General features: G+C 42.1%; 1 protein-coding gene across 6 annotated transcripts in view; it reads left to right on the forward strand.

Annotated features, from left to right (window-relative positions):
* The window catches only part of nectin1b (nectin cell adhesion molecule 1b), a 230,068-nt gene that overhangs the window by 81,270 nt on the left and 124,546 nt on the right, over positions 1 to 24,252 (forward strand). Inside the window, exon 6 of one of the 6 annotated variants that reach the window (XM_074640447.1) lies at positions 18,234 to 22,819. The exons of the other annotated variants lie outside the window; for them this stretch is intronic. Within the exon in view, the coding sequence (XP_074496548.1) occupies positions 18,234 to 18,739 (506 nt within the window). The 3' untranslated portion in view covers positions 18,740 to 22,819. Of the gene's footprint in view, positions 1 to 18,233; positions 22,820 to 24,252 lie in introns of those variants that run through there. 6 annotated transcript variants of the gene reach the window in all.

Below are 24,252 nucleotides of genomic sequence, written 5' to 3' on the forward strand. Positions count from 1 at the left end.
CCCTCAACTCCGCTAAAAAACCATAGTCCCCCAGAACGCACATAAACATGAATACCAATACACACACATATAGACCAGCTGATTGTAGCACATTGCCCGTGTGTTTCTCAGTACTGTTCTCCCCCTGCCTTGGCTGTGCGGCTCCCTGCTGGCAGGTTAGATGAGAGAAAAAAAAAAGTTTGTGTATCAGAGCTCCACACACACTGTGAGAACACAACAGCCGACCCCCCTATCCCTCCCTGCCCTGTTACGCACCCAGGCGCATGTGTGGGAGCGATATAAAGCAGGTCTATTATCGGCGCCTAAAATAACATCAAGGAATACGGGGGGTGTGGGGGGGGGGTTGAGGTGAGGGTACTGTATTGATCATAGTTTGCTCGCATCACGCTCACATTTCTCACAACAGCCCGTGCCTCTTTTGTAGTCGAGCTCTCGGGTTCATTCTTTTGTCTCTTCTGTCTTCCGGGGGGAAGCAAAATGCTGAACAAAACTGATTCAGCTCCCTTGCCTTCCGCATAATCGTCGGCACACACGCACTGTGGTTCCTATCCATAGGAGACGATATTTTGCACTCAAAAGCCCTCGCTACGATGTATACCAGATCTGACTATGAGTACTACTAATGTGGCAATCTTCTTCTATTGGTCCCAGCTGCGTGTGTGGTATTGGGAGACTGTCACAGTTTTGGTCTGGTTGGACTGGAAAGACTTCCCCCCCCCCCCTCTTTTACTCTTTGTGCTGCTTGGTTTCTGGGAAGCGGGGGTGTTCTAACTCGCATTGCTTTTGCATGTTGACTCATGTTGCGTCTCTGGGAACGCCATGCTTGGTGTGAAGTGGACAGCTGTACCTTACAGTATCATCGCATACCGTTTGTTTTTTTTCCCTCTACTTCCTCTCTTTCACTGCTAAGGGGTAAGGACAAAAGCAGCTGTGTAGGATATGATGTCATGATACCTGCATTGTGAGAAGTTGCCCGTCCAAAGTAGGCGGGTTAGCGATGCGATAATAGAAATCTAAAAAAGAGCATGAACTTATCAAGCAGGAAAGTGAGGAAGTAATCTACCGTCAGGAAATCACCGTGCCTGCACCAGCCTGTATTGAGTAATTGTGTTCCAGAGAGATTGTACTGTTTGGCATAAAGCACTGTATCCCTTTGGAAAGGAAAAACAAAGGCACCAAAGTCATTTTCTATTTCTGCTTTTTCATTGATTGCTTAAATTAACAAACCACATTGCTATTGTCCCTGTAGTCATTGTGTTTATTCTCATCATTTGTCCGTATAATTTTTATCGAGTGAGTGTGGTGAACAACGCATGGGTACATAATCTGAGCACATTCACTTTCAATTTGGATTTGAATCCGAGCCTTTTTTTCTATTTTTTTCTTCTTTTTTTATGTATTTAAAAGGTTTGCAGGTTGTTTAGCAGCAGGTTAAAGGGAATGTAATGATTGAATTTGGAGCTGTGAAAACACTCTTGGCTCTCAGCGGGAGGTAGTCATTACTTCCTATCACTCAGTGTGTTTACAGTAATTAATACACTTAGTTATTACATGTCATTCAGAGACCTAGAATTACGCATTAAAGAAAAGTGTTCACACTCACTACTTGACAACTTGATTGTCACTTTTCTTTTAGCTGAAAGAACTCCATCCTAGTTTAAAGTACCGTCATGCCGACACATGTCCCTGAATATTGAATGTCACGAGGCGCTTGGTGGTCTGTTTGCATCCTCGGGGGAGTAATAAGCTGGCTGCATGCTAGCTGCAGGTGGTGTTCTGTTAGGGCTGCACAATTAATCGAATATTAATTGCAATCATGATTTTATTTCACAATTAAATGAACATGATCAACTGCGATATTGACATTTAAAATGCTTGCTTTGCTCATAGAAAACTTTTTTTTTTTACGTTAGCGCACAGCAGCACAGTCAGTAACATCACACCCACACACAACATGTTGTCACTGTGGAAGTTCTTCAGTGTGTGTGTGAAGAAGACATAAAGCTTTAATTTGTCACAACTGCAAGTCCAAAATAAGCTGTGGAGGAACAACCTTAAAAACATTTGGAACAACTAACTTAATCCGACACTTGTTCTATTGTAATTCATTCCCATGATGCTGCTCAGAGTAATCACAGAGGTTCCATTGAGTTACATAATGGTGCGTTCAAGTTCTACTCAGTACAAATGGGCGATGGTAAATGATAACGCTAGCATGATGCGTTGAAATGTAATCTTGTTTTAGGGAAATGTTTTCACAGCAATATACAATATATAATTATTGATTTCCTAATCATTTGAATTGTAGTAAGAACTATAGATGACAATACCAAAGTAATATGGAAGTGAAAAGCAGCGCTCTGTTTATTTAAATGTGAAATTGCAAAGAAAATGTTTTGTCCCTAATCTATAAAAAATTGTGGCAATAAATCAATATTGATCAAATTAATTGTGATTAGCATTTTGGCTATAATTGTGCAGCCCTATGTTCTGTATTGTTGTTAGATGGCAAAATAAATCCAGAATTTCTTTTTAGGATACATCCCCCAAAGGGTCCTATATAAGCCTTAAAAGCATGTTGCCAGTTCCCATAGTAACCAAGTTTAAAGGGAGAAAATGCAGTTCAGAGCCTCGGCTCCAACATGGCACCCAGTCCAATTGCAGAAGCTCACAAACAGCCATAGTTGACTGTCAAACGTTAGTGTGGTTTTGGTGCTTTAGGTTTGCAGCAGCAGCAGCAGCAGCAGCAGCAGCATGTACTGTACATACAGAGGCAGAGCTGTCCTGCCCTCGTGTCTCATGCAGGTCCAACATGGATACGTTACAGCAGGATCACGGTTGTGCTCTTTGCTGATGTCGTGAAATGCTAGCCTACTCCTGTCTTAAGCAGGCTCGTCAGCATAATCCCCCGCACCACCACCCCGAACATCATTAAGCTTCGAGCATAATGGTGCAGAAGAGATGTTTCTGTTTATAGAGGACAATTTCTGTGAATGTACATCAGCTTGTGGTGCGTCAGTTATATAGAAAAACATGAATAAGAGACATGTTGGAGGTGAACTCGAGGGTGGGCGATGGCGTTTCCTGCTAATTCTTTGAAGCGGCCTTGACATTGGCTGTGCATAATGACCCGCTGGTGGAGGTAAAGAACTATGCTGATGCTTCATTAACTTCAAAGAGCATCTCTGTGCCTCCCCCAACAGCCTCAGACAGGCCTGGCTGAGACGTGGCAGGTGAGAGAGCCCACACTGCTGGCTGCTGTTCAAGGCTGCAGCACCCGGGCCTCGGTAATACTAGCTAAGTGTTCTCTGCAGAAAGGGAAGGAGACCAAGGCTGCGGTCGAAAAATCTTTTTTTGCTTAGGAAGGTTCCTAACGGAGTGAAATGACCCGGAAGAATCTGGTAGCAACCATGATGAGCTGGTCGAATTCTCTAAATGCTAAGGAAAGGTGCTTCAGTGCTTCCTTTTATATCTCCTTTAGCATAGGATACACTGGACCATCCTTTACCAAAGGAAAGGAGAGAATAACATCCAACAATTCCTTGTGGCCGAATGAAAACAAACAATATGCTTATCTTGCATTTATTGTCATACAGTCATATACTAATTGAGATTCATGATGATAAATATGAATGGAAAGTGACAAGCATTTCGTTTAACTTTATTTTTAATTATTTATTTACTGTCAAAGTTAACGCGATAATAATTAACGCAAAATAGTTTTAACGGCACTAATTTCTTTTACATATATAAACGCAATCGATCTTTTGGAGGTTGTAATGGGCTCGGTTTTAAAGCTAGAGTGAAGATACTGGCATCATATGAAACTAGAAAAACTTAAGAAATCCATTGGTACCAACCATGTCATATTAGCTTGTCGTGAAGGAAGCTAAGTGCGCTAAATTTTGGCGAGGAAAAACATGGTCATTATCAAAGGGGTACCTTGACCTCTGACCTCAAGATATTTACCCGCCCACTTTATGATAATCACATGCAGTTTGGGGCAAGTCATAGTCAAGTCAGCACACTGACACACTGACAGCTGTTGTTGAGTTTGCCATGTTATGATTTGAGCATATTACATACATACATACTGTATATACATTTGAATAAAGCAGCATATTTGCCCACTCCCATGTTAATAAAAGTATTAAATACTTGATAAATCTCCCTTCAAGGTACATTTTGAACAGATGAAAAGTGTGCGATTGATCGTGATTAAATAATTTAATCAATTGACAGCCCTATTTCGAACAAAATAAAATAAACAGTAAACATATAGCAAACTGTCAATAAACAAATAATCAACATAAATAAATATTACATGTTTGAAAAGGAGCAGGCAGAAGTACAGCCTACACTTATCATGTGGTCTTACCCCTTCTCTAGAACTAAAATAATTAACTCAATATTTATCATATATGCCTTTTTTTTTATTTCAATTCCATCCTTGGTAATGAAGTGGTATTTCTCACCGGCTGTCAACGCTAGGTCAGATAATCCTTTATTATATGTTGATGCAAAGTGTGCCAGCAGCAGAAGGAGCTGTGGTATGAAGCAGTCTGTCACTGATTGTGCCTTTTTAAAGGGGTCGTGTTCACCGTGTTCACGAGAAGAGTCCAGATGAACGCCCCCCCCCTCATGTCGTATTCACGACCTCGTTAGTGGAAAGTTTCTGAAAGCTCAGAGTTCACGAGTTGTTACGTGTTTGTTGACGTTATGAGAAATGGCGGAGGCCTTGGAAGGTAATTTTTTTGGTGCATTATAAGTTGATATATTGTAATTTTAGTCATATATTGTTTTTCTTCATAATTTTATATGTCTGAGGAAAATCTTGATACTCCCAACGGCCTCATCTTTCTCCTCTGTCATTATGTCTTTGCATTTACTGCGTTATGTTACCCGCTTGCTAGCTTGCTAAATTGTTAGCCTCTGTGGCTTCTAGACACCGACAGTGACGTTAATATTGCCGTTGCTTAGCAGCGGTGTTCTCACGACTTAACCTCTTGAACACTTGAACGCCAAGCATATTGTGTACACGACTTCCCATGTCGTAAACACGAGCTCACGAGTTTCATTTGAAGGCACCGTGAAAGACCTATTTAAGAACGCATCGGGGTGAACGTGCGCCTTTTGTAGTCCATCTTTGGAACATTGCAGTTTGACCTCCGCAGACCTGCGTCACTAATATCAGCCGCCGTCGCATCATAATTACGAAGCATAGTGTAAGTGCAGTCGGTTACTCTTACCACCACGGTTGTCAACATGTTCAACATGCTTACAGAGCGACCGGAGCTGACAGTTTCTAGACTGGTGCTAAACATGAAATGATTCTTTTCCACATTTGAATGCTTTTGGATTAAGAGGCACTCCGGTGTTTCTAGTCAATAACTCTGACCTTTCTTAGCCTGCAGTAAACTGTATTCAAGCTTTGACAAATACGACACAATCCATCAAATACTTCATGCCTCCATTGAACAAAGTTCTCTCACTATCAGGACTACTATCTGCATTATGCATGGGTTTGGCAGTAGCGCGTTTTGTTTCCATTTTGAAGTTGATTTTGAGATTGACGCAGCAATATACACCTGCCAGGGAGACGACCGCGCTCCCAGTGTCAGGAAGATAAAATATCCGTGACAACGTGTTTGCATCACAGAAAAGCTATTTCCTCACACACACACACTAACAACAACTGATGGAGCACTTAAGGAAGGCGCATTTTAATCAAGCTCCTCAGTTTTCGTGGACGGATTTGTGGGAGCTGCGTAGCTGTCACCTCGGCAGATAGCGAGGGGCCACGGAGCACCTTGTTTCAATTAGTCTGGGGACGGCGTTCGCCGCGGAGATGGCATCGACTACGGTAAGTCACATGGGCCGTAGGACATGTGTTCCGCAGATATGGTGTCGCTTGTCAGAATCTAATGAAGCACTCTCCTGTTTTAATCAATCCTCGCTCTTAGAAAAGAAAAAAAAAGAGGTGAAAGAGGAAGTCTGAAGGAAAAAGAAGAGAGGAAAGGGAGGGGATCTATGGCGAGAGCTTCATGTAGTGGGCCTCTTCTTAGCAAAAACACCTCTCTCATTCACATTCAGTTCAGAAATCTCCTGACAAAAAAGTTGACAAGTCGTCAGATCTGATTAATCAGCGAATTACTAACGGGCATCTATAAAAAATAGAGACAATTAAACATCCTCACAATCAAAGTTCTAATTTTTTTACGATTCATTCTCAGCATGTTTTTAACCGTCACAAAAACGCCAGTCAAACGGTGACTCCTGTGAAATATCGCAGCGGAGAAAGCTGCAGAATGATGTGGTTAAAAACCTCAAAGATCCTCCCCAACTTAAGAGAGCAAAAATCAGCCTTTCATTAAGATAATCAGCTTTTCCACCATCGCACTCCAAACTAATCGATGCTGCCATTTTGAATTTCTTCGCAGCGCATAATAAGACGTGATGAATGGCCATTTTGTCAGGATGGCCTTACAATTATGTCATTATCACCCCTGAGAAAGGAGATGCGTGTGTGTTTTTTTCGGCAGTGCACGCAGTTATGTGGGAACCTTTTCCACTTTCACTACAGAGTGAATTTGTTGACAATAATCTTTTAAACTTGATTCGATATTTTTTAACCTTGACTCTCCCCAACACAACGTCGCTAATCTATGTGAGACGCCGGGCCAGACCGAGTCAGAGACAATGCATAATTCCTGGCACATTAGCTGGATCAGCTGTGAAGGATGATATCAGATCAGCTCGGGGTCGGCCAGTATGTGAACCTCTTCGGTGATTCCACTTACGGACTTTCATCCACCCCCCTTTCGTCGGAGCCGCGGTGGCACCGAGTTTCTTTAGAGAGCGGAGGCGCAGTAGCACCGCCACAGGGCTTTACCGCTCGGGTTAAACTGGATGGAGTGAGAGCGTTCTCATCAATTTAGCAAGAAAGCATGAGGATGGATCCTTCTGTATAAGCACGGGCAACCGGTGCCGACATCTGTTCACGCTCGCCTGAACAAGCAATAGTTCGCTCCTGTGTGAGAAAATGAAGTTGAGAGAGAGAGGGGGGGGGGGTAGTGGGGGGAAAATATCTTGGGTGAAAATGAGATGAATAAACCATAGACAGTCCAATGGAAAGATAAATAAATAATTGTATCCATGTGACCGAAGGAGATGCTTCAGTGGGTCGGATTTTTTTGGGGGGGAATTTAGTCGGGAAGGTAAAGTGGATTCCAGAAATGGGCTCCCGGGAAGAAAGAAAGTGGGAGCGGTGCGGAGGCAGAGGAGGGAGAGAGGGTAGGATGCTGTTTACATGACTATGTAACAGCCTGTGTCAGCTCCTGGTGTTCACTGCTTGTCACTTCTTTCCATATCCTCCCAAGTCCTACCTTACGATGACGAGCAACGACAGTGAGACACAGTGGTAGTGAAAGGGGGTTGACATTCTTAAAAAAAATACCTACGTGGACTTTTTTTATTTACCAATCTCACTTGATATTTTCTTTTTGGCTCCACATAACCAATGTGTGCAAACGAGGCCATTGCCGAGAACATTAGCTCTGTCTATATAATGATTCCAAAAAGCTTGCCACCAGGTTGGCAGGAAAGCAGCAGCCAGTTGTTGGCAGCGGTAAAAGCAGCTTTCTCAGCATAAATTTAAATTAGCGAGCAGGATATAGATGACTTTAGATGTTATAATTATCAGGAAAAAAAATGTATCGCAACTTGAACTGGGTGCATAACACACATTATACTGTTGTCATAATATAGTTATTACATTTCAGTTGCCACAATTAGACATTTATTAGACGTGTATTGTTTATTAGACAGGTATTGGCCTCATTAGTCTACATTTTACAAGATATTTTTTATTATAAATCATTCTCTGGTTCCCTCTCTTTTCCAAAAAAAATGCACAGCTGCACTGTTGAAAAAAACGGTAAAAAGTTTGGCAGCAAAGTATCCAGATGGATACTGTCAAATTACAGTGAATAATTTAAATTACATATAAGAAACTGAAAATACAGAGTAAGTTTTGCAGTCAAAATAAATTAAATTACAGTATGGTATTGTTTCTAAATGTTCATTAAACCATGGGAAAACAGACATATGATGTCAAAACTAGGGCTGTCAAAGTTAACGCTAAAACGCGTTGTATGGCCATTTTCAAAGGGGACCCTTGACCTCTGACCTCCAGATATGTGAATGTAAATGGGTTCTATGGGTACCCACGAGTCTCCCCTTTACAGACATGCCCACTTTATGATAATCACATGCAGTTTGGGGTAAGTCATAGTCAAGTCAGCACACTGACACACTGACAGCTGTTGTTGCCTGTTGGGCTGCAGTTTGCCATGTTATGATGTGAGCATATTATTTTATGCTAAATGCATTACCTGGGAGGGTTTCTGGACAATATCTGTCATTGTTTTGTGTTGTTACTTGATTTCCAATAATAAATATGTACATACATTTGCATAAAGCAAGCATAATTGTCCGCTCCCATGTTGATAAGAGTATTAAATACTTGACAAATCTCCCTTTAAGGTACATTTTGAACGGATAGAAAATGTCAGATTAATTACGATTAACTACAATCATGTAATTAATCACAATTATATGTTTGAATTGATTGACAGCCCTAGTTAAAAAACATTAAAAACAACTGGCTTCCAGGTTGATCACATGAAATCTGGAAAACATAAAAATAAACACACGTGCCTTTTTGCCCATCCTATCAAATCAAACTTCCTCTCGCTCAATAACTGATTCCTCACCGTCTTGTTTCAACAAGAAATACGTCACATTAACAATGAGATGATGTCATTTCACGGGACTTGAAGGGGAAACTTTGTGACAAGAAGTTCATGGTGGTTCTCATGGCAAATACTTCAACCACAGCGGCTGCCAAACCCCCAAAACACTTCCAAACTGTTCGTAGCGGCTTTAAAAAGAAACTGTAAAGAACACTAGGTATCGATAGCGGGGATCTTTTTTTATCAGCTCAGAAACAGACATGTTGCTCTCTCCGTCACTGCGAGGTCTGCCGCTTTTTCTAAACGCGATCGCTCCGCGTGATAAAACTACGGGGCGAGAGAACATCCTTGAATAAAACAAGCATTGCACCATATATTACTGACATCTAACAGCAGAGCCGCTCCATGCAGCCATTTGTCTCTTTTCTCTCCTCTGACAGAGACAAGAGACATTATGATGTCGGCTTTGCCGAGGCTCCCCCAGCAATGTGAAATTTGTTTGTCTTCGCCTGTCATGGTGGACTCTGTCTCAATCTGCGCGCCGTGGCACGTTGCGGTGTCGCCTTCTCACATCGCCGCCTGCATTATTCATCGATTCAAAGGCCACACGTGTATATCATGTACATCATTGAACCCTCACTTCAAGTAGACACACGCCGGTAAGCAGGTGGAGGAGCATATTCACTTCCTGCTCTCCCTGCTATAGCTTCTCATCAACCCTAGAACTTCCCCAGACCCAGAAGGATTTGGTGACTGTCTATAGCCCCTGCATTCTCACTACAGGACGGGCCGCTCGCTGCTCAGATCCTGCCAAGAATACACCTCATTATCCAAATGAGACATTAGCATGAGCCGCTCCCTTGCTCGCACACCATAGGCCGCCCCATAAAGCCTCCGCTGAGTTGTGCCGTGCCAGGGAGAGCACTGAGGAGGAAGACATTGTGGCTGCAGCTCATTTTCGCATAAAATGGAGGAGGGGGATGCTCACAGTGTAAAGTAAAGGGGTCTTTTTTTTTAAGATATAACCCGGCTGTGGGAGTGAAATGGAAATGTCACCAGGGGAGAGCATGTGAGAGGCGAGCAGCTGAGATCGCAGTGATTTATCTTAACATTTGTTTCTGCATGGCTTTTTCTGCTCTCCGGAGGATATGCAGAGGAGAGGGATGTGGCAGACAGATGGAGCAGGGGGATTGGCCGAGCCCCGTCGGCCCAGCTCTGCTCCTCCGTCTCCTCCTCCTCCTCCTCCTCCTCCTCCTCCTCCTCCTCCTCCTCCTCCTCCTCCTACTGTCCACCCGTGTGGTGTTGGATCTGTCATGCTTCCCTGAGAGCCTGATGAAGTAGGTCAGACGCTGTCCCAGGGTCTGACCGCTGGCTCCAGAGCTGCCGCGTGGTGATTCACTCGTTACACACACAGCTCCAAAATAACAACAAGGAGACGAGAAACAACAACAACAAGGGAAAAGACCGACCAAAGAGGAGAAGCTGAGGGTGAAGCTGAGGGTAGCATGTTGCGTTGAACAAACATCGCCCTTCCCCCCCCCCCCCCCATGAGCAAACATGATTCTGAAAAGAGTTTTCAGCGTCATTGGTGTTTAGATGCCGGTGTAAATATGCATTGCTCATTAAAAGCATATTGAGAATGATTATTACAACCTCCCGTAGCACAAAATGACCATATTATATCAACAACAGCACGCTTTCTGAAGGAACACAAGTATTTTCCAGCACTTTCAATAACGACATGGCTGTGGGATTTCTGCTCTAATTTGTCATCTTAGTCACGCTTCTTGTCGTCGTGACTTTATTGTTTATTTCAACTATGGCTGTCGATTGATTAAATTATTTCATCACGATTAATCGCGCATTTTTTATCCGTTCAAAATGTACCTTAAAGGGAGATTTGTCAAGTATTTAATACTCTTATCAACATGGGAGCGGGCAATTATGCTTGCTTTATGCAAATGTATGTATATATTTATTATTGGAAATCAATTAACAACACAAAACAATGATTAATATTGTCCAGAAACCCTCACAGGTACTGCATTTAGCATAAAATAATATGCTCAAATCATAACATGGCAAACTGCAGCCCAACAGGCAACAACAGCTGTCAGTGTGTCAGTGTGCTGACTTGACTATGACTTACCCCAAACTGCATGTGATTATCATAAAGTGGGCATGTCTGTAAAGGGGAGACTCGTGGGTACCCATAGAACCCATTTTCATTCACATATCTGGAGGTCAGAGGTCAAGGGACCCCTTTGAAAATGGACATGCCAGTTTTTCCTCGCCTAGTTTGGAGCGTTATTTAGCCTCCTTCACAACAAGCTAGTATGACATGGTTGGTACCAATGAATTCTTTAGGTTTTCTAGTTTCATATGAGGAATTATTTAATCGTGATTAATCGCATGATTGTCCATAGTTAATCGCGATTAATTGCACATGTTTTATCTATTCAAAATGTACCTTAAAGGGAGATTTGTCAAGTATTTAATACTCTCTGGACAAATATACTTACTTCATACAAATATATGTATATATTTATTATTGGAAATCAATTAACAAAACAAAACGATGACAAATATTTTCAAAGGTACTAATATCAATGGATTCCTTGGGTTTTCTAGTTTCATATGCCAGTATCTTCTTTCTCTAGCTTTAAAACTGAGCCCGCTAAAACCTGAGAATCACAAGTTACATTTAAATAAATTAGTGGCGTTAAAACAAATTAGCGTTAACTGGTTATTATCTCGGTAACTTTGACTGTCCTAAAATTTACATCAACAAATGTCATCATATCATACCTTAAATGTAATAGATTTAACACAGCTTATATATGCACAAATTATGATGTGTCAGCTGGTTCAATGTAAAGGCAACATAAGGTGGCTGCATCAGTATCAGCCTGAGCAGGAAACTATTATATTCAATATATACAATTATGGTTAATATTGATGGGGAAATTGTCTTTCTGAAATTGGAAACTAATCATAATTGAGCCAAAATGAAGGTTTATGTGAAGCAATGTTGAGTTCCTTGGAGATATTAAAATTCTCTTTGCTGCCTTGCAGGAAGTCAAATAGAGTCAAATCAGAACGGCGCTGCAAAAAGCAGCCGATCTGACGACCTCATCACGCAAAACAAAACAGACTAAATTCCCCACATAAGCAGAGAATGATTTTTAAATGATCACTCTAAACTGGTGAATCAAAACCATTACACTCGATTAGAACTGCCTTTTTTCAGTGGAATCTCTGCATAGAAAAGGATGGGCGAAGTAAAGAAGCTGCTGAGGCCTTTCCCTTCCTCTCCTTTAACTACAATGGCACTCTATCAGCCCAAAAAGGAGCGACCTCCCAAACACAGTCGCCTCTCCTCAGCTGCTCTTCCTCTCCCAGGGCCCGGCGGCAAAGCTCTCCAATTTCTAAAGCGGCGCCGGGCACAGTCTCAAATATCAGCTCAGGTTTTAATCTGACCACCTAATGGGATTATTCAGACACAGGCCTTCATTACACACATGAATGAGAGAGCGGAGCCAGGTCACCCCTGCCTTCGAGAACACATCCTCCCCACCAAGTCCGAAGAGGGGTGGAAATCCAGCGGATTGAAGGAGCTGGAGAGAAAAAGGGGAAACGTTCCTCCTGTAATCCTCTCTCCTCTACCATTACTCTGCTAAGACATGTCTTCACTCTCATCAATCCTCTTATTCAATCTTAATTAGGCAGCCCTTTGCCTCGCATTTCTGAGGCTGCCATGACTCGATATTTACCACTTAGAGAGGTGAGAAACACCATTAAAACTACAGAACAGTGGCAGTGAAAGGAGATGCGTCGAGCCTTCAAAGGCGTTCTCCATCACCTCCGTTTCTATAAAGGATCAAGTGACACCACCTCTTGACCTGTATTTGAAGAATGTCAACACTAATGATTGGAGAATGTGTTATAGTCTATAAAAACTATAGGCATGAAAGCAATTGTAAACATTCAGGTATTTTTGTGTCTCTTTGGCCGGCACATCCACCTCCTAGGAAGCCTTGGAAGTATACCGAAAAGAAGAGTTATTAAGATGTTTTACTAGCGGGATGGAAGTGAGGAGTATCGACGTGTTCAGGTGACTCTACCTCTATAATGGTGGTACTTTTAAAAGCAGAGAAAGAAGCTCGGAAACACCATCAGATCACTTCAGCGCCGAGGAGGAACATGCTGCTTTTATTTTGCAACTCAAAGAGGTGTGTGTTGGCAAAGAGCAGCGCCTGTTCTCACGGCGTTATCCAGCACACTATACTCATCCCTCCGCAAGGTCACATCACGACACCACCTCCCCCATTCAGCCCACTGGCCTCATGCACGCATGAAGATAACAGAAATAGCAAAAAGAAGTCTCCAGCGTGGCGGCTTTTGTCCGAGTCCACGTGCGAATGCGAGTGGCTACGGCGCAAGCTAATCACATTACAGAAACACTAATAATAAAGCAAATGATCGGGGGTACGTAGGGGTGTTTGACAGCGCGGAGGAGGGAGGAGGCGTTCCACCAGCACGCCGTCGCTACCGGCAACACCTGCCAACAGATAGATAAAAAAGACCTCAAAGCGGCACAACAGCCCTGATACTGTTCCAGGCAAACAAAAGGCAGTGTCTATTAACACCACGCTGGAAATATGCAGATAGCGGGGGTAACCTTGAGTCGCAGCGACTAAAATGTACTATTGAGATTAATAGGTGCCAAGATGTGCCACGAAAGGCTATAATTCAAACCAAAGGCATGATAGATTTACACAGGCAATGAATAACATGAAATACTGCGGCTGTTTAAACGCTGCAGCCATGCTGCTTTTGTATGGCATTAATCACACGGTTTTGCACGTTTGACTTGATCGAGTGGATGATTTACTACCGCCAAACATTTTAGTGACAAATTCCACGACTCGATGAGTGTTCTCCCTCTGAGTCAGTTGTGTAAAACAGAAGTGAGTCTAAAAAAATGGTAAACAAATGGAGCACACTCAAGAATGAAAAAAAAAAAAGCTTGTTGTGGGAATCGGTGCTCGAAGTGGGCCGGTACTCACTGATACGCAGTACCAGCACTTTACTCCTCTGCGTACGGTGACTTTTTCTCGCGTACCGGCACTTCTTACAAGCTGACGGTACTCTCTTCTGGGTGATCTGAAAGACATCATGTTCCTCCGGTGCTCCTAACGGCATCTGCAAGAATGAAAGTGAGAAAGTTTGTAACCCGACAGCCATGTTGAGATCAGTTGAAGAAATACCAAGCACCGCCCACCAGCCGTAGCACAGCCAATAGTAACGCTCTCTCTCTGAAATGACCTGTGATTGGTCAAAGTCTCCCGTCACGGGCTAGATTTTCTAAAGCCTGAAAACAGAGCCATGAGGAGGTGCAGAAGTCTAGTTTTCTTTCAGAACTCTTGAATTACAATATGCTGAAGGGTTATTATGGAATATTTGCCCAATGATGCCAAAAACATTCTGCCTACTGCAGGTTTAAATGTGTAAATAATAAAATAATCATTGAACTATAATAATAATGGTCCAAAGTGATGCAAAATGACAATTACGTTTTAGGTTAAAAACCTTAAAATGTTCTTGGGGGAGGAGCCCTAAAACCTAATAATGTTCCAGTGTGAATATTATTGGAGTATTATAGGCCTACTATAGAAGATGCATAGCCCTAGTATAATATTAGCAACAAAACCACAGCTGGTTATGACTGACACAGTATAACATGCTTAAAGAAATAATGAATAAATAGGAATAAGTCGCAAGAGATTGCTGATACCGGCCAATACACGCGCCAACATGTGAATAGGACGAGTACTGGCACTTATTTTAGTTTCCACTTCAAGCACTGGTGGGAATGACACATCAGGTCCGCCGCCAGATCTGTGTGCTTCAGACAACAACATAGATTCGGAGCAGGGTTTTTGTATACAGTACAAAACAACCAGCGGCGGCAACACGTTCAAAGATATACTGAAGGAGTGTCTGAAGCAGAAAGGGGCTTTAAAAACTGTATCACAACTCTGTCCTGCAGGTACTGTTTCTGGTAGCGCTCCAGTCATGTCTGCACACGAACAAAAAGAGAAGGAGAGAGACAGGTACAAACATTCCCCGAGTCTTAGCACAATCACTTGGACAAGGTGTTATGACAGAGGCTGGGAGAATGAGAGAGGATTTTCAAAGAGCGGCGCGGGGTGCAGCGTTTTTAATGTGACTAAATGAGGAACAAGCTGCAGACAACAGAGGATGAAAAGAAAACAGAGGGCTACTCTAAGAGTTTGAGGAGTGGCAACAAGGAGGGGGAGGAAAAGGAAGATGGAGTGAGTGCCTTTGAGAGGCCAGGGAGTGACAGCAGCAAATAAAGAATGGCATAATGAGCGAGTGAGGACGGGGGGACAATCGGGTGGAAGACGCATTAATTCAGTGATTCCAACGATCCTCATTACTCCCCTGTCTGAATTTGCCAGTGGTTGTGAAGTCATGGAAATGTAATGCTGCCACAACGAATAAAAGCTCATCGCTGACAGGAATTTAATGCGCTGCCAGGGAGCCGAGGCAAAGCTCGTCTTCTTCTCCTTCTTCTTCTTCTTCACCCCTCGCCTCCCGATATCTACCATTTCTTTCTGTTTGTCAACATAGTTTATTTTCCCTATCGCTGAAGCATAAGCCTCGCCTCATATGTAGGTAAATGCCACACACGCCATTTACAACCTTCAAACTAGTAATTCAAATTCAATTCCTCGTATGAAAAAAGTAAGACGGATTAGAGGAGGCGCGGGATGTGCCGGAGGAGATAACGTTGTGAAATACCGGCATCAAAACGCTGGTGACATCATCCGTGGCGTGTTGTTGAACATGCGACGACTCGCAGGACGGTCCTGTCAGAGAAACAGATACCGCTTCCTGTTTTCATCTCTCTACAGCAGAAGCAATCTATGACTTTTTACTTGTGCTCAAGGAATCACAACATTTACAGTCCCTGAATTACACTTCTGGTGGTTTATAGTTGAAATTATGGCTGTCAAAATTAATAATTGATAATTAATAATAACACGTTAACACAAATTGGTACCAATTTCTTTAACGCCTTGACGCAACTTGCGATTTTTAGGTTGTAGCGGGCTCAGTTTTAAAGCTGGCATCATATGAAAATAGAAAAACCTAATGAATCCATCGGTACCAACCATGTCAGGCTAGCTCATCATGAAGGAGGTTAAATAACGCTCCAAACTTGCACTAAATTTTGGCGAGGAAAAACTGGCATGGCCATTCTCAAAGGGGTCCCTTGACCTCTGACCTCCAGATATGTGAATGTAAATGGGTTCTCTGGGTACCCACGAGTCTCCCCTTTGCAGACATGCCCACTTTATGATAATCACATGCAGTTTGGGGCAAGTCATAGTCAAGTCAGCACACTGACACACTGACAGCTGTTGTTGCCTGTTGGGCTGCAGTTTGCCATGTTATGATTTGAGCATATTTTTTAAGCAAAATGCAGTACCTGTGAGGGTTTCTGGACAATATTTGTCGGTAATCGATTTCCAATAATAAATATATACATACTAGGGCTGTTAATTGCAGGATTGTCTACAGTTAATTGTGATTAATGACACATTTTTTATGTGTTCAAAATGTACGTTAAAGGGAGATTTGTCAAGTATTTAATACTCTTATCAATATGGGAGTGGACAAATATGCTGCTTCATGCAAATGCATGTATATATTTATTATTGGAAATCAATTATCAACACAAAACAATGACAGATATTGTAGTTGCGTTAATGCGTTAAAGACATTAGTGGCCTTAAAACGAATTTGCGTTAATGTATTTTTATGGCTTTACATTGACAGTCCTAATATTAACCATCATACTGAATATAATAGTTTCCTGATGTAACCACGTTATCTGCCAGTTGTTGCCTTTACCTTGCAACAGCTGTCACATCTCCACAGATAATTTGTGCATATATAAACTGTGTTAAATGTGTGACATGATGACGTTTGTTGATGTAAATCCAGGTGTATCTTTCAGTTAAATAAATGGAACTGATTTGCTTGAGTGTTTCAGTACTATGGGTTATCAGATCTGGTTATTTTCTCTGAGAAGACGGCTGATGAACAGCGTGAAGATCTACTAGATTACGATGTGTCATAAGAGGATGGTAATAAATCAGTAGGCAGAAGTAGTATGAAAAGCAGTAAATCTTATCTCATTGTGTCTTGTTGCATACATACGCGTCTGTTGTGGTTTGCCCTGCGTGAACAGGAAGCTCCCTCCTTTCTTAGTCACTGTTTCGCTCTGCTTTATTCCACTCCTCATTTGTTTAGTAGCTGGTTTAACTCTTTGTTGTCCCACCCCCCACACACACACACACACCTCTCCGTTGAGGATTCAGCTGCTGTTGAAGTTAAACGTGCCTCTGCTGAGCAGGTTTAGACGAGCAGCAGCACTACATACCTGCAGCGCCTCGGGGCTTTGATCACGTTTCATAATAGATGTCTCTTCTTCTGTCTCTCTGCTTCAAGGAGCTTTGCACGGTTTTTTTTAAGTGACGTGTATGTAAGAGACGTGTATAAGCAACAACTGTGCTTGTCGTGAGCGTTGTTAGCTTCCTGTGAGGAGGCTACGTGCTCTCTAAAAGATGGTGGGATGAATGGGATGTTTAGCTCCATATGGTCTGATCGTGGCAGTTTTTTTTTATTTAAAACGACGTATCTTTTTTTTGTATTTGCAAGGCAAAAATCCCAGCTGTTGTTTGTCTCTAGCAGGCCATTAGTCACTGTCACTCTGTTCTCTAGATTAGAGCACACCTTTGATACTTCTCTCGTTACTGAACAATATCTATTTTTCTCTGGAAGCATATTCACATTTTTCTTGCTGTGTGCTCTGCAGCCTGAATGGAGGAGCTCCGTGTTTATCACGTCTCTTGATGCATCGTGGCTGTGTGTGCTTGGCTGCTGATAATCACCTCTGGCAGTGCTCTTTCATTTCATTACCGCCGCGCTGATGATGAAGATGGTTATGTGTCATGTCGTACTGTTTCATGCTGGATTGTACTACAGTGTAGCATTCCAATATGCTTACATTGGCTTGTGTGAAACCTGCAGAGTTGAATGTGTTAACTGAAAGGCCACAATCACAGTTTGGTTATTTAACTCTTAAATTTCCTTCCCAAACAGAGAAGAAATGATGGTTAATGCATGCTGACATTCACTTTAATCTGCTCGGTCATGACGCTGCTCTGTGGACTGACTGTTTGAACCTGCATGTGATGGCGGAGCCTCGTCGCGCTCCGTAAGGGCTCCGTTGGGGTTTGGGTTGTGGGGGGTTACCGTGGGTCCTTCCTTTTCCCTTTGCTTTTCCGTCCTTGTCTCCCTTACTTCATCTCTGCACCTGCACAAATGCACCTCCTCCCACCAGAGCACTGACACACTCCCTTCCATCTGTCTTTTCCTACCCAGACTTCCCTAACAACCCGACACCTGGGGGCCAAGAGATCTCGCAGGAGCAGCACAATGCAGGTGCCGCCATCGGGGGCGCTGTGGGGGGAGTCGCCCTGTTGGGCGTGGCGGCCATACTGCTCTTCGTATTCCTGCGCCGCCGCCAGCGCACCTTCAAGGGAGACTACAGCACCAAGAAACACGTGTTCGGTAACGGGTACAGCAAGGCCGGCGGCCTGCCCGCCCACCCGCCCATCCCCAAGAACCTCCAGTACCCGGACGACTCGGACGACGAGAAGAAGCCCGCCCAGATCGGCGGCCCCGGCGGGTTCGAGGCGAGCGAGCGAGATTTTGATGGGGAGCAAGAGGACCTGAAGAGGCCCTATTTCACTGTGGACGAAGGGGAGAGCCGAGACTATGACGAGCGGACTCTGGCTTTCCAGTACGACCCAGAACCGGAGATAGCCGATGATATGATCTCTCAAACCGACGGCTCTGTCATTTCTAAGAAAGAGTGGTATGTGTAGTAGCATGCACCGACCAAACCAAACCCTTTGTCCCCCACCTGCATTCCACTGCACCCTTCACCTCCATCACGACCCCGCCCGCCCATTCGCACCCTTCACGGTCCCACTCCTCTTTGGGTCTACCTAGTACCCCCCTGACTCCCCCCCCCCACCCATCAGACCCCATCCAACTAATCTCAATTAGAAAACCACGCGTCTATTTAAAGTGCTAGCAACATCAACTTCTCAACATGGTATCAGTTCCATCAGGTGAATGGGCAAAGAATACAAACTAAGGTATGTAAATGGACTCACACGGAGTCCAGGGAGGTGATTGGTTGATTAATACTGGTGTAATATTCTTTTTTTGTGTGTGCATTTTTGTTCATGTTCTAAATGTATTCAATGTGTAAAAAGAGACTGCAGGTTGAGGGTTTTGCTGAGCACATTTGTGAAAGTCCTACACTGGATGTGCAATTTGTTTTCTGGTTTTTTTATTACCATTGCCGTTTTGTTATTTTTATAATGTCTTTTTGTATGATTTTTAAGTGACCAGAGAATCGAAAGTTCAATGTTTAAATGACATAATTACAGGTGGAGTTGTAAGTGTTTGTAATTTTGTGGTCAAATGTTTCAGAGAAAGAAAAAACAAAACAAAAAAAAAACGCCATACATACAGCACCTGTATCATTTCTCCTGTTTCTCACCGGGGGTTAGCGTCCATGAAATTACATTTTTGTACATTTACAGCATTAAAAGCAGACGTGTTATTGCTGTTTTCCAAAGACAAGCTTAGTATTTCTTGCCCCCCCCGCCCCCCTTGTGTTTATAGGCTTGTTTACTGAGAAAGAGTCAGTCTACTGGCCATGTGGCAGATAAATATTGAGTGTTTTCAATATTATTTTTTAAATTTCAATCATTAGTTTCCACATCAATCAGTGAATCAGAATAACAGGGGGGAGAGAAGGGCTGCAACAGTTTCTACTTTTCAGTGGTGCATCACGTCCATAAGAAGTCTCCACAGAAACCTTCAATAATGCTCTGAAATGTCATGATTGTCACTTGACTTGAACAGGTCCACCTGTGTACATGAGCTCTCCATCGTACCACTAGAATGAAACATCCGCTTTTTTTTGTGTCATAATTATGTTTTGTTTCTAACCTGTCTTTTATCAAATGGATGTCAGCGGAAAAGTGTCTGGGGAGTTTTCCCAATAATGACTCTGTCTCTCCTTATAATTGTGTGACTGAAGAATTGGCTTAAGCCCCCCCACCCCCCGACCCCCGCTTACACCAACAGCATTTCTATGAGGAGTCGTCCATGGACACACAAAGGACACGCATATAGGAGGGAAATGTCAACAGATGCTTTGTATTAGCGTCTACGGAGAAAACATTTGAACATGTAAAGGGAATTAAAAATATGACGGTGGCCATGCTGGAGTATAATAAGTCACCTGCTGCTTTCATTAGGTTGTTTTTCCATCTCTTTGTTTCCTTCTAAAATGAATTTCAGTGGGGGGATTTTAACGGAATGAATGCTTGTCTTAATGTTGGCATCTGGATCTGCCAATAGGGCTGTCAGAAGGCATTATAATATATATCTGGCTTTTTTTAAATCACTGTTAAGAAGTGCCAGTGGATGCTCGTTCCTCAGCATCGAGTTTCATGACACAATCAGCAAAATGCTTCAAATGAAAAAAAAAAGCGAAAATATCGGATAGCAAAGGAGCAAATCCGTGGACACATCTGACTGGCTCTGAACAATATAAATACTATATTAAGCCTTATTTTATGCATGTTTTTTGTGTTGGGAGTGGATGTGCGTGCGTTGCTATTTTTTCTGTATCGATTCCAGTGCGTTTGTCCTCATTTGCAGCTCAAAAGACGACACTTTTGTCAGTGTCGTCGGTATTGACAGAGGTATGGGCGCGCAGTACCCAGGAACAATATTGCAGTTACACAAAAAAAAAGTATATAAATATTATATATATATAAATAAAGGTAAAAAAAAAAAATAGCATCTCTCTGAGAGCAGATCTCTCTGTCAGCTGGAGATGTGAATGTTTTACAGTCCCATGCTTGTCTACTGTATGTTTTTAGATGAGCATGTTAATCATGAGCCTCAATTTCTATTGTATTTTCAACCCAAATTAACATTACAACGTGGGGGAAATCATGTTCTTATTATAAAAGTCTGTTGGTTTTAGTTCGGTTTCATTTTTTCTGTTGATTTCAGTTTAGTCCAGATTAATTTTTCTGCAGCCTTATTTCTGTTTGTGTTCAGTGTATCTACAGTTTGACAACATGCAACAGGAAGTGTCAGAGCAGGAAAAAGTCAATGACAGTCGCGAGGTTGCTACTTTCAGAGTGCAAAAACAAATCACAGTTTTATTGCCTTTTAGTTTTATTGTTCACCTGGAGGTGAACTGCTTTGCTGTAGCTTTGCAGTTCCACATAGTTTGCATATCACAGCAACCTTTTTTTGTATTTTCTTCTTGCATTCAGTGCCTATCAACTAGGGATGCACCGATACCGGATCAGATATCGGGCCGATACTGACTCAAATACCTGGATCAAATATTGGTGATAACGGGGCCGATCTATTGTATTCAATTCTGTTTATATACATTATATGGTGGATTTTAATTCCTGTTTGAGTTTTGACCAATTTGTTGCTGCATTAAAACACTTAAATTGTAATTCCTGTTGATTTAGAAGATTTTTTTTGCCACGTTGCTGGTGCACCATCTATTATTTTAATAATAAATAACAATTCAATAAATTTATATGTATGTATTTATGTTAGATTTTGTTTTACAAAGTTAAGAAAGCAATGTTTAAGTCCAGCCTGACGTTGCCTTACACATAACAGAATGATCCCCGTCACTTCCACACAGTGAGGCATACAGCTTATTAATTAAATCGAATCGGTACTCGCCGATACCCAAAGCCCAGGTATCGGTACCGGGCCTGTAAAAGTCCGATCGGTGCATCCCTACTATCAAAGTCAGGAGACGTGAGGTAGTCTGAACAGTTGGTGCTCCATCCTTTAAGTTATCCATGCCGTAGAATAACATCATGTTGAAATATGACATGGACTGCAAACCGATGATGATGGTTCTTTACTTGCAGTGACTTGTAGTTAGTATAGAGGGAGGATGCTGTTCCAACCCGAGCCCCAGCACAATACTAACAAGGTGTCTGAACACATCAATTGATCTCTGAAAAGCTGCATTCATTACCATTTTAAAGTGTAATGATGGCTTAATGGCGACACAGCACTTTTTCCCCCCAGTCAATACTGGAAGTCCTAAAGAGATCAAACTTTTGCAACTTAGTCGCACATCGTGGACTTCTCTAAGCACAACAATTGAAACAATAGTCGAGTGAGAAGAGATTTAAATAAAAAAAAAAGCAACTTTGGCCCAAAGCAACTCCCTTTTTTAAAGCACAAGTTTAAGGTTACCTTTTTTTCTGCATCCGTTATGAAACCACTGCCACACTTCGCTTCTCGGAACATGTTGGAGAAAGAGAAACCTTTCAGATTGGATTCTGTGTACTGGTAGATGTAAACATTGTCTTCATGTTGTCGGGGTGTTATGAGTTCCTATTTTGTAATACTGACTGTAACCTCATTCCATCCTAATCTACTTTTTGTATTCAGTATGTTCAACATTCCACTGTAAATACTGTAAATACGGTTGAGATTAGAGTTGGATTTATTTGCGTAGGGGACCCTGTTCGTGTAAAATAAACCTATTTTGACTGCAAGCATAGAGACTCGACAATGGATAGATGAAGTTTGACACATAGCTTATCTCCAAAGTCCCACCTAGAAATGCTCCTCCGGTACGTTTTTTTTTATATGCCACTAGCGGCTTCGCTGTCATTACAAAAGGGGTGACGCATACAGTCTGTCGATTTAATGTTATTGAAAGAAAAATCAAAAGAGAGAAATTGTCTGTATGCAGCCATGTGAATGTATATTTCTGAGGGTGTTACAAATATGAAAAAAAAAAAATCTCTTGTTCAATTGTGATGACCCAGTGAAGTAACTTGTATTTGTTTTAAGCATTAAATGAGTTCAATAGTCAACAATGTTCTGTCCCAGTTCACTGATTGGATAGGTGGGTGTTACCTGATTGAGTATTTGGTTCACGTCGGCAACACATTTTCTTATCGCCGTGTATTGATTTTGGTAGTTGCAGCTCTTTCCCAATAGATTTGATCAGTAATGTATCCCCCGTCGCCTCATGCAGGTGCATTTATTTTCCAGCTTCATCACCTCCCGTGAGCCTTAATTATAAGATATAAAAGGTTTGATCTGCAAATTAACTTTTCTTTTTGTCTAACAATTATAGGGCATTGTTTAAAGGGGACATATCATGAAAAACTCCGGGTTTTTTTCCAGTGCTTCTGCACATACGTTTGGGTTATCTGGAGTCCCTACAAACCCACAAACTGTGAAATAATACAATCTAGTAAGTTAATTGTGGGCTCTCTAGATCAGAAAACGTGATTCAACAAGCCGTTCCCCTTCGTATGTCACATGCCAGCCCAATCGCACACATTTCATGATATAGTCACACAATTGAATGTATTGATTCATGTACATAGACACAAATTAAAAAAAAAAAAATTTCATGATAGTCAGCTCAAAATCAATTTTTATGTAACTCACGTAATTGTGAACCGGAAAGTTTAGAGTGTGCCGAACGCCACATAGCAAGGAGATCAGTGTGGATGGGTTGGTCAAAAAACACGGTACTTTAACCAGGAGAGCGGTGTTCGTGTCGTGTGAGAAACCACAAGTCAAAGTTGATTTAATAGTCACATAACTTCCGTACTTAAGATACAACACTTCTGGTGTTATTTTAACATAAACTGCGATCTTTTCCTAAACCTAACTAAGTAATTTTGTTGCCTAAGCCTAACCAAGTCAATATATTCCTAAATCTAACTAAGTCGTTTGTTGCTTGAGCCTAACCTTGACGATATTCCTAAACCTAACTAAATACTTTTATTTTTAAAAGACTAGAGCGGAAACTGACACGTGCGTCATGTGCTGCTGGACATTTGTAGGCAAATTCGCGAAAAATATGTTGTTGAAAGTCGTGCTGAGCGACACAAATAAAAAGGGAAATGTGTTCTGTATATAAAATATATGAAATTTCTTGAATATTTCACAAACTGCCGTGAGACTGTGTTGCACATGCAGGCTCATATATTGCCCACGGCTTGAGAACTACCTTTGCAAAGGTGCGCCATATATTTCTCACAAGCCAATCAGAGCAGACTGGGCTTTTTGGGGAGGGTGGTCTTAAAGGTAGGGTCGGTATTGTTGTTCAAATAAATGTTTTGTTATACGTGTTGAAATTCTCATTACGTTCCAACAGCAATCAATAAATCAAATGCTCTGACAAAAAAAAATAAAAAAAATTTGGTGATTGCCGCAGGAGTGTAATAAACAGTCCAATCATTTAATTCAGCCTGCTAAATTTAGCGACTTTTGGAGCTAGTGCTGCTTGCTA

Source organism: Sebastes fasciatus, chromosome 7 (genome assembly GCF_043250625.1).
Source record: "Sebastes fasciatus isolate fSebFas1 chromosome 7, fSebFas1.pri, whole genome shotgun sequence".
Classification (NCBI taxonomy): domain Eukaryota; kingdom Metazoa; phylum Chordata; class Actinopteri; order Perciformes; family Sebastidae; genus Sebastes; species Sebastes fasciatus.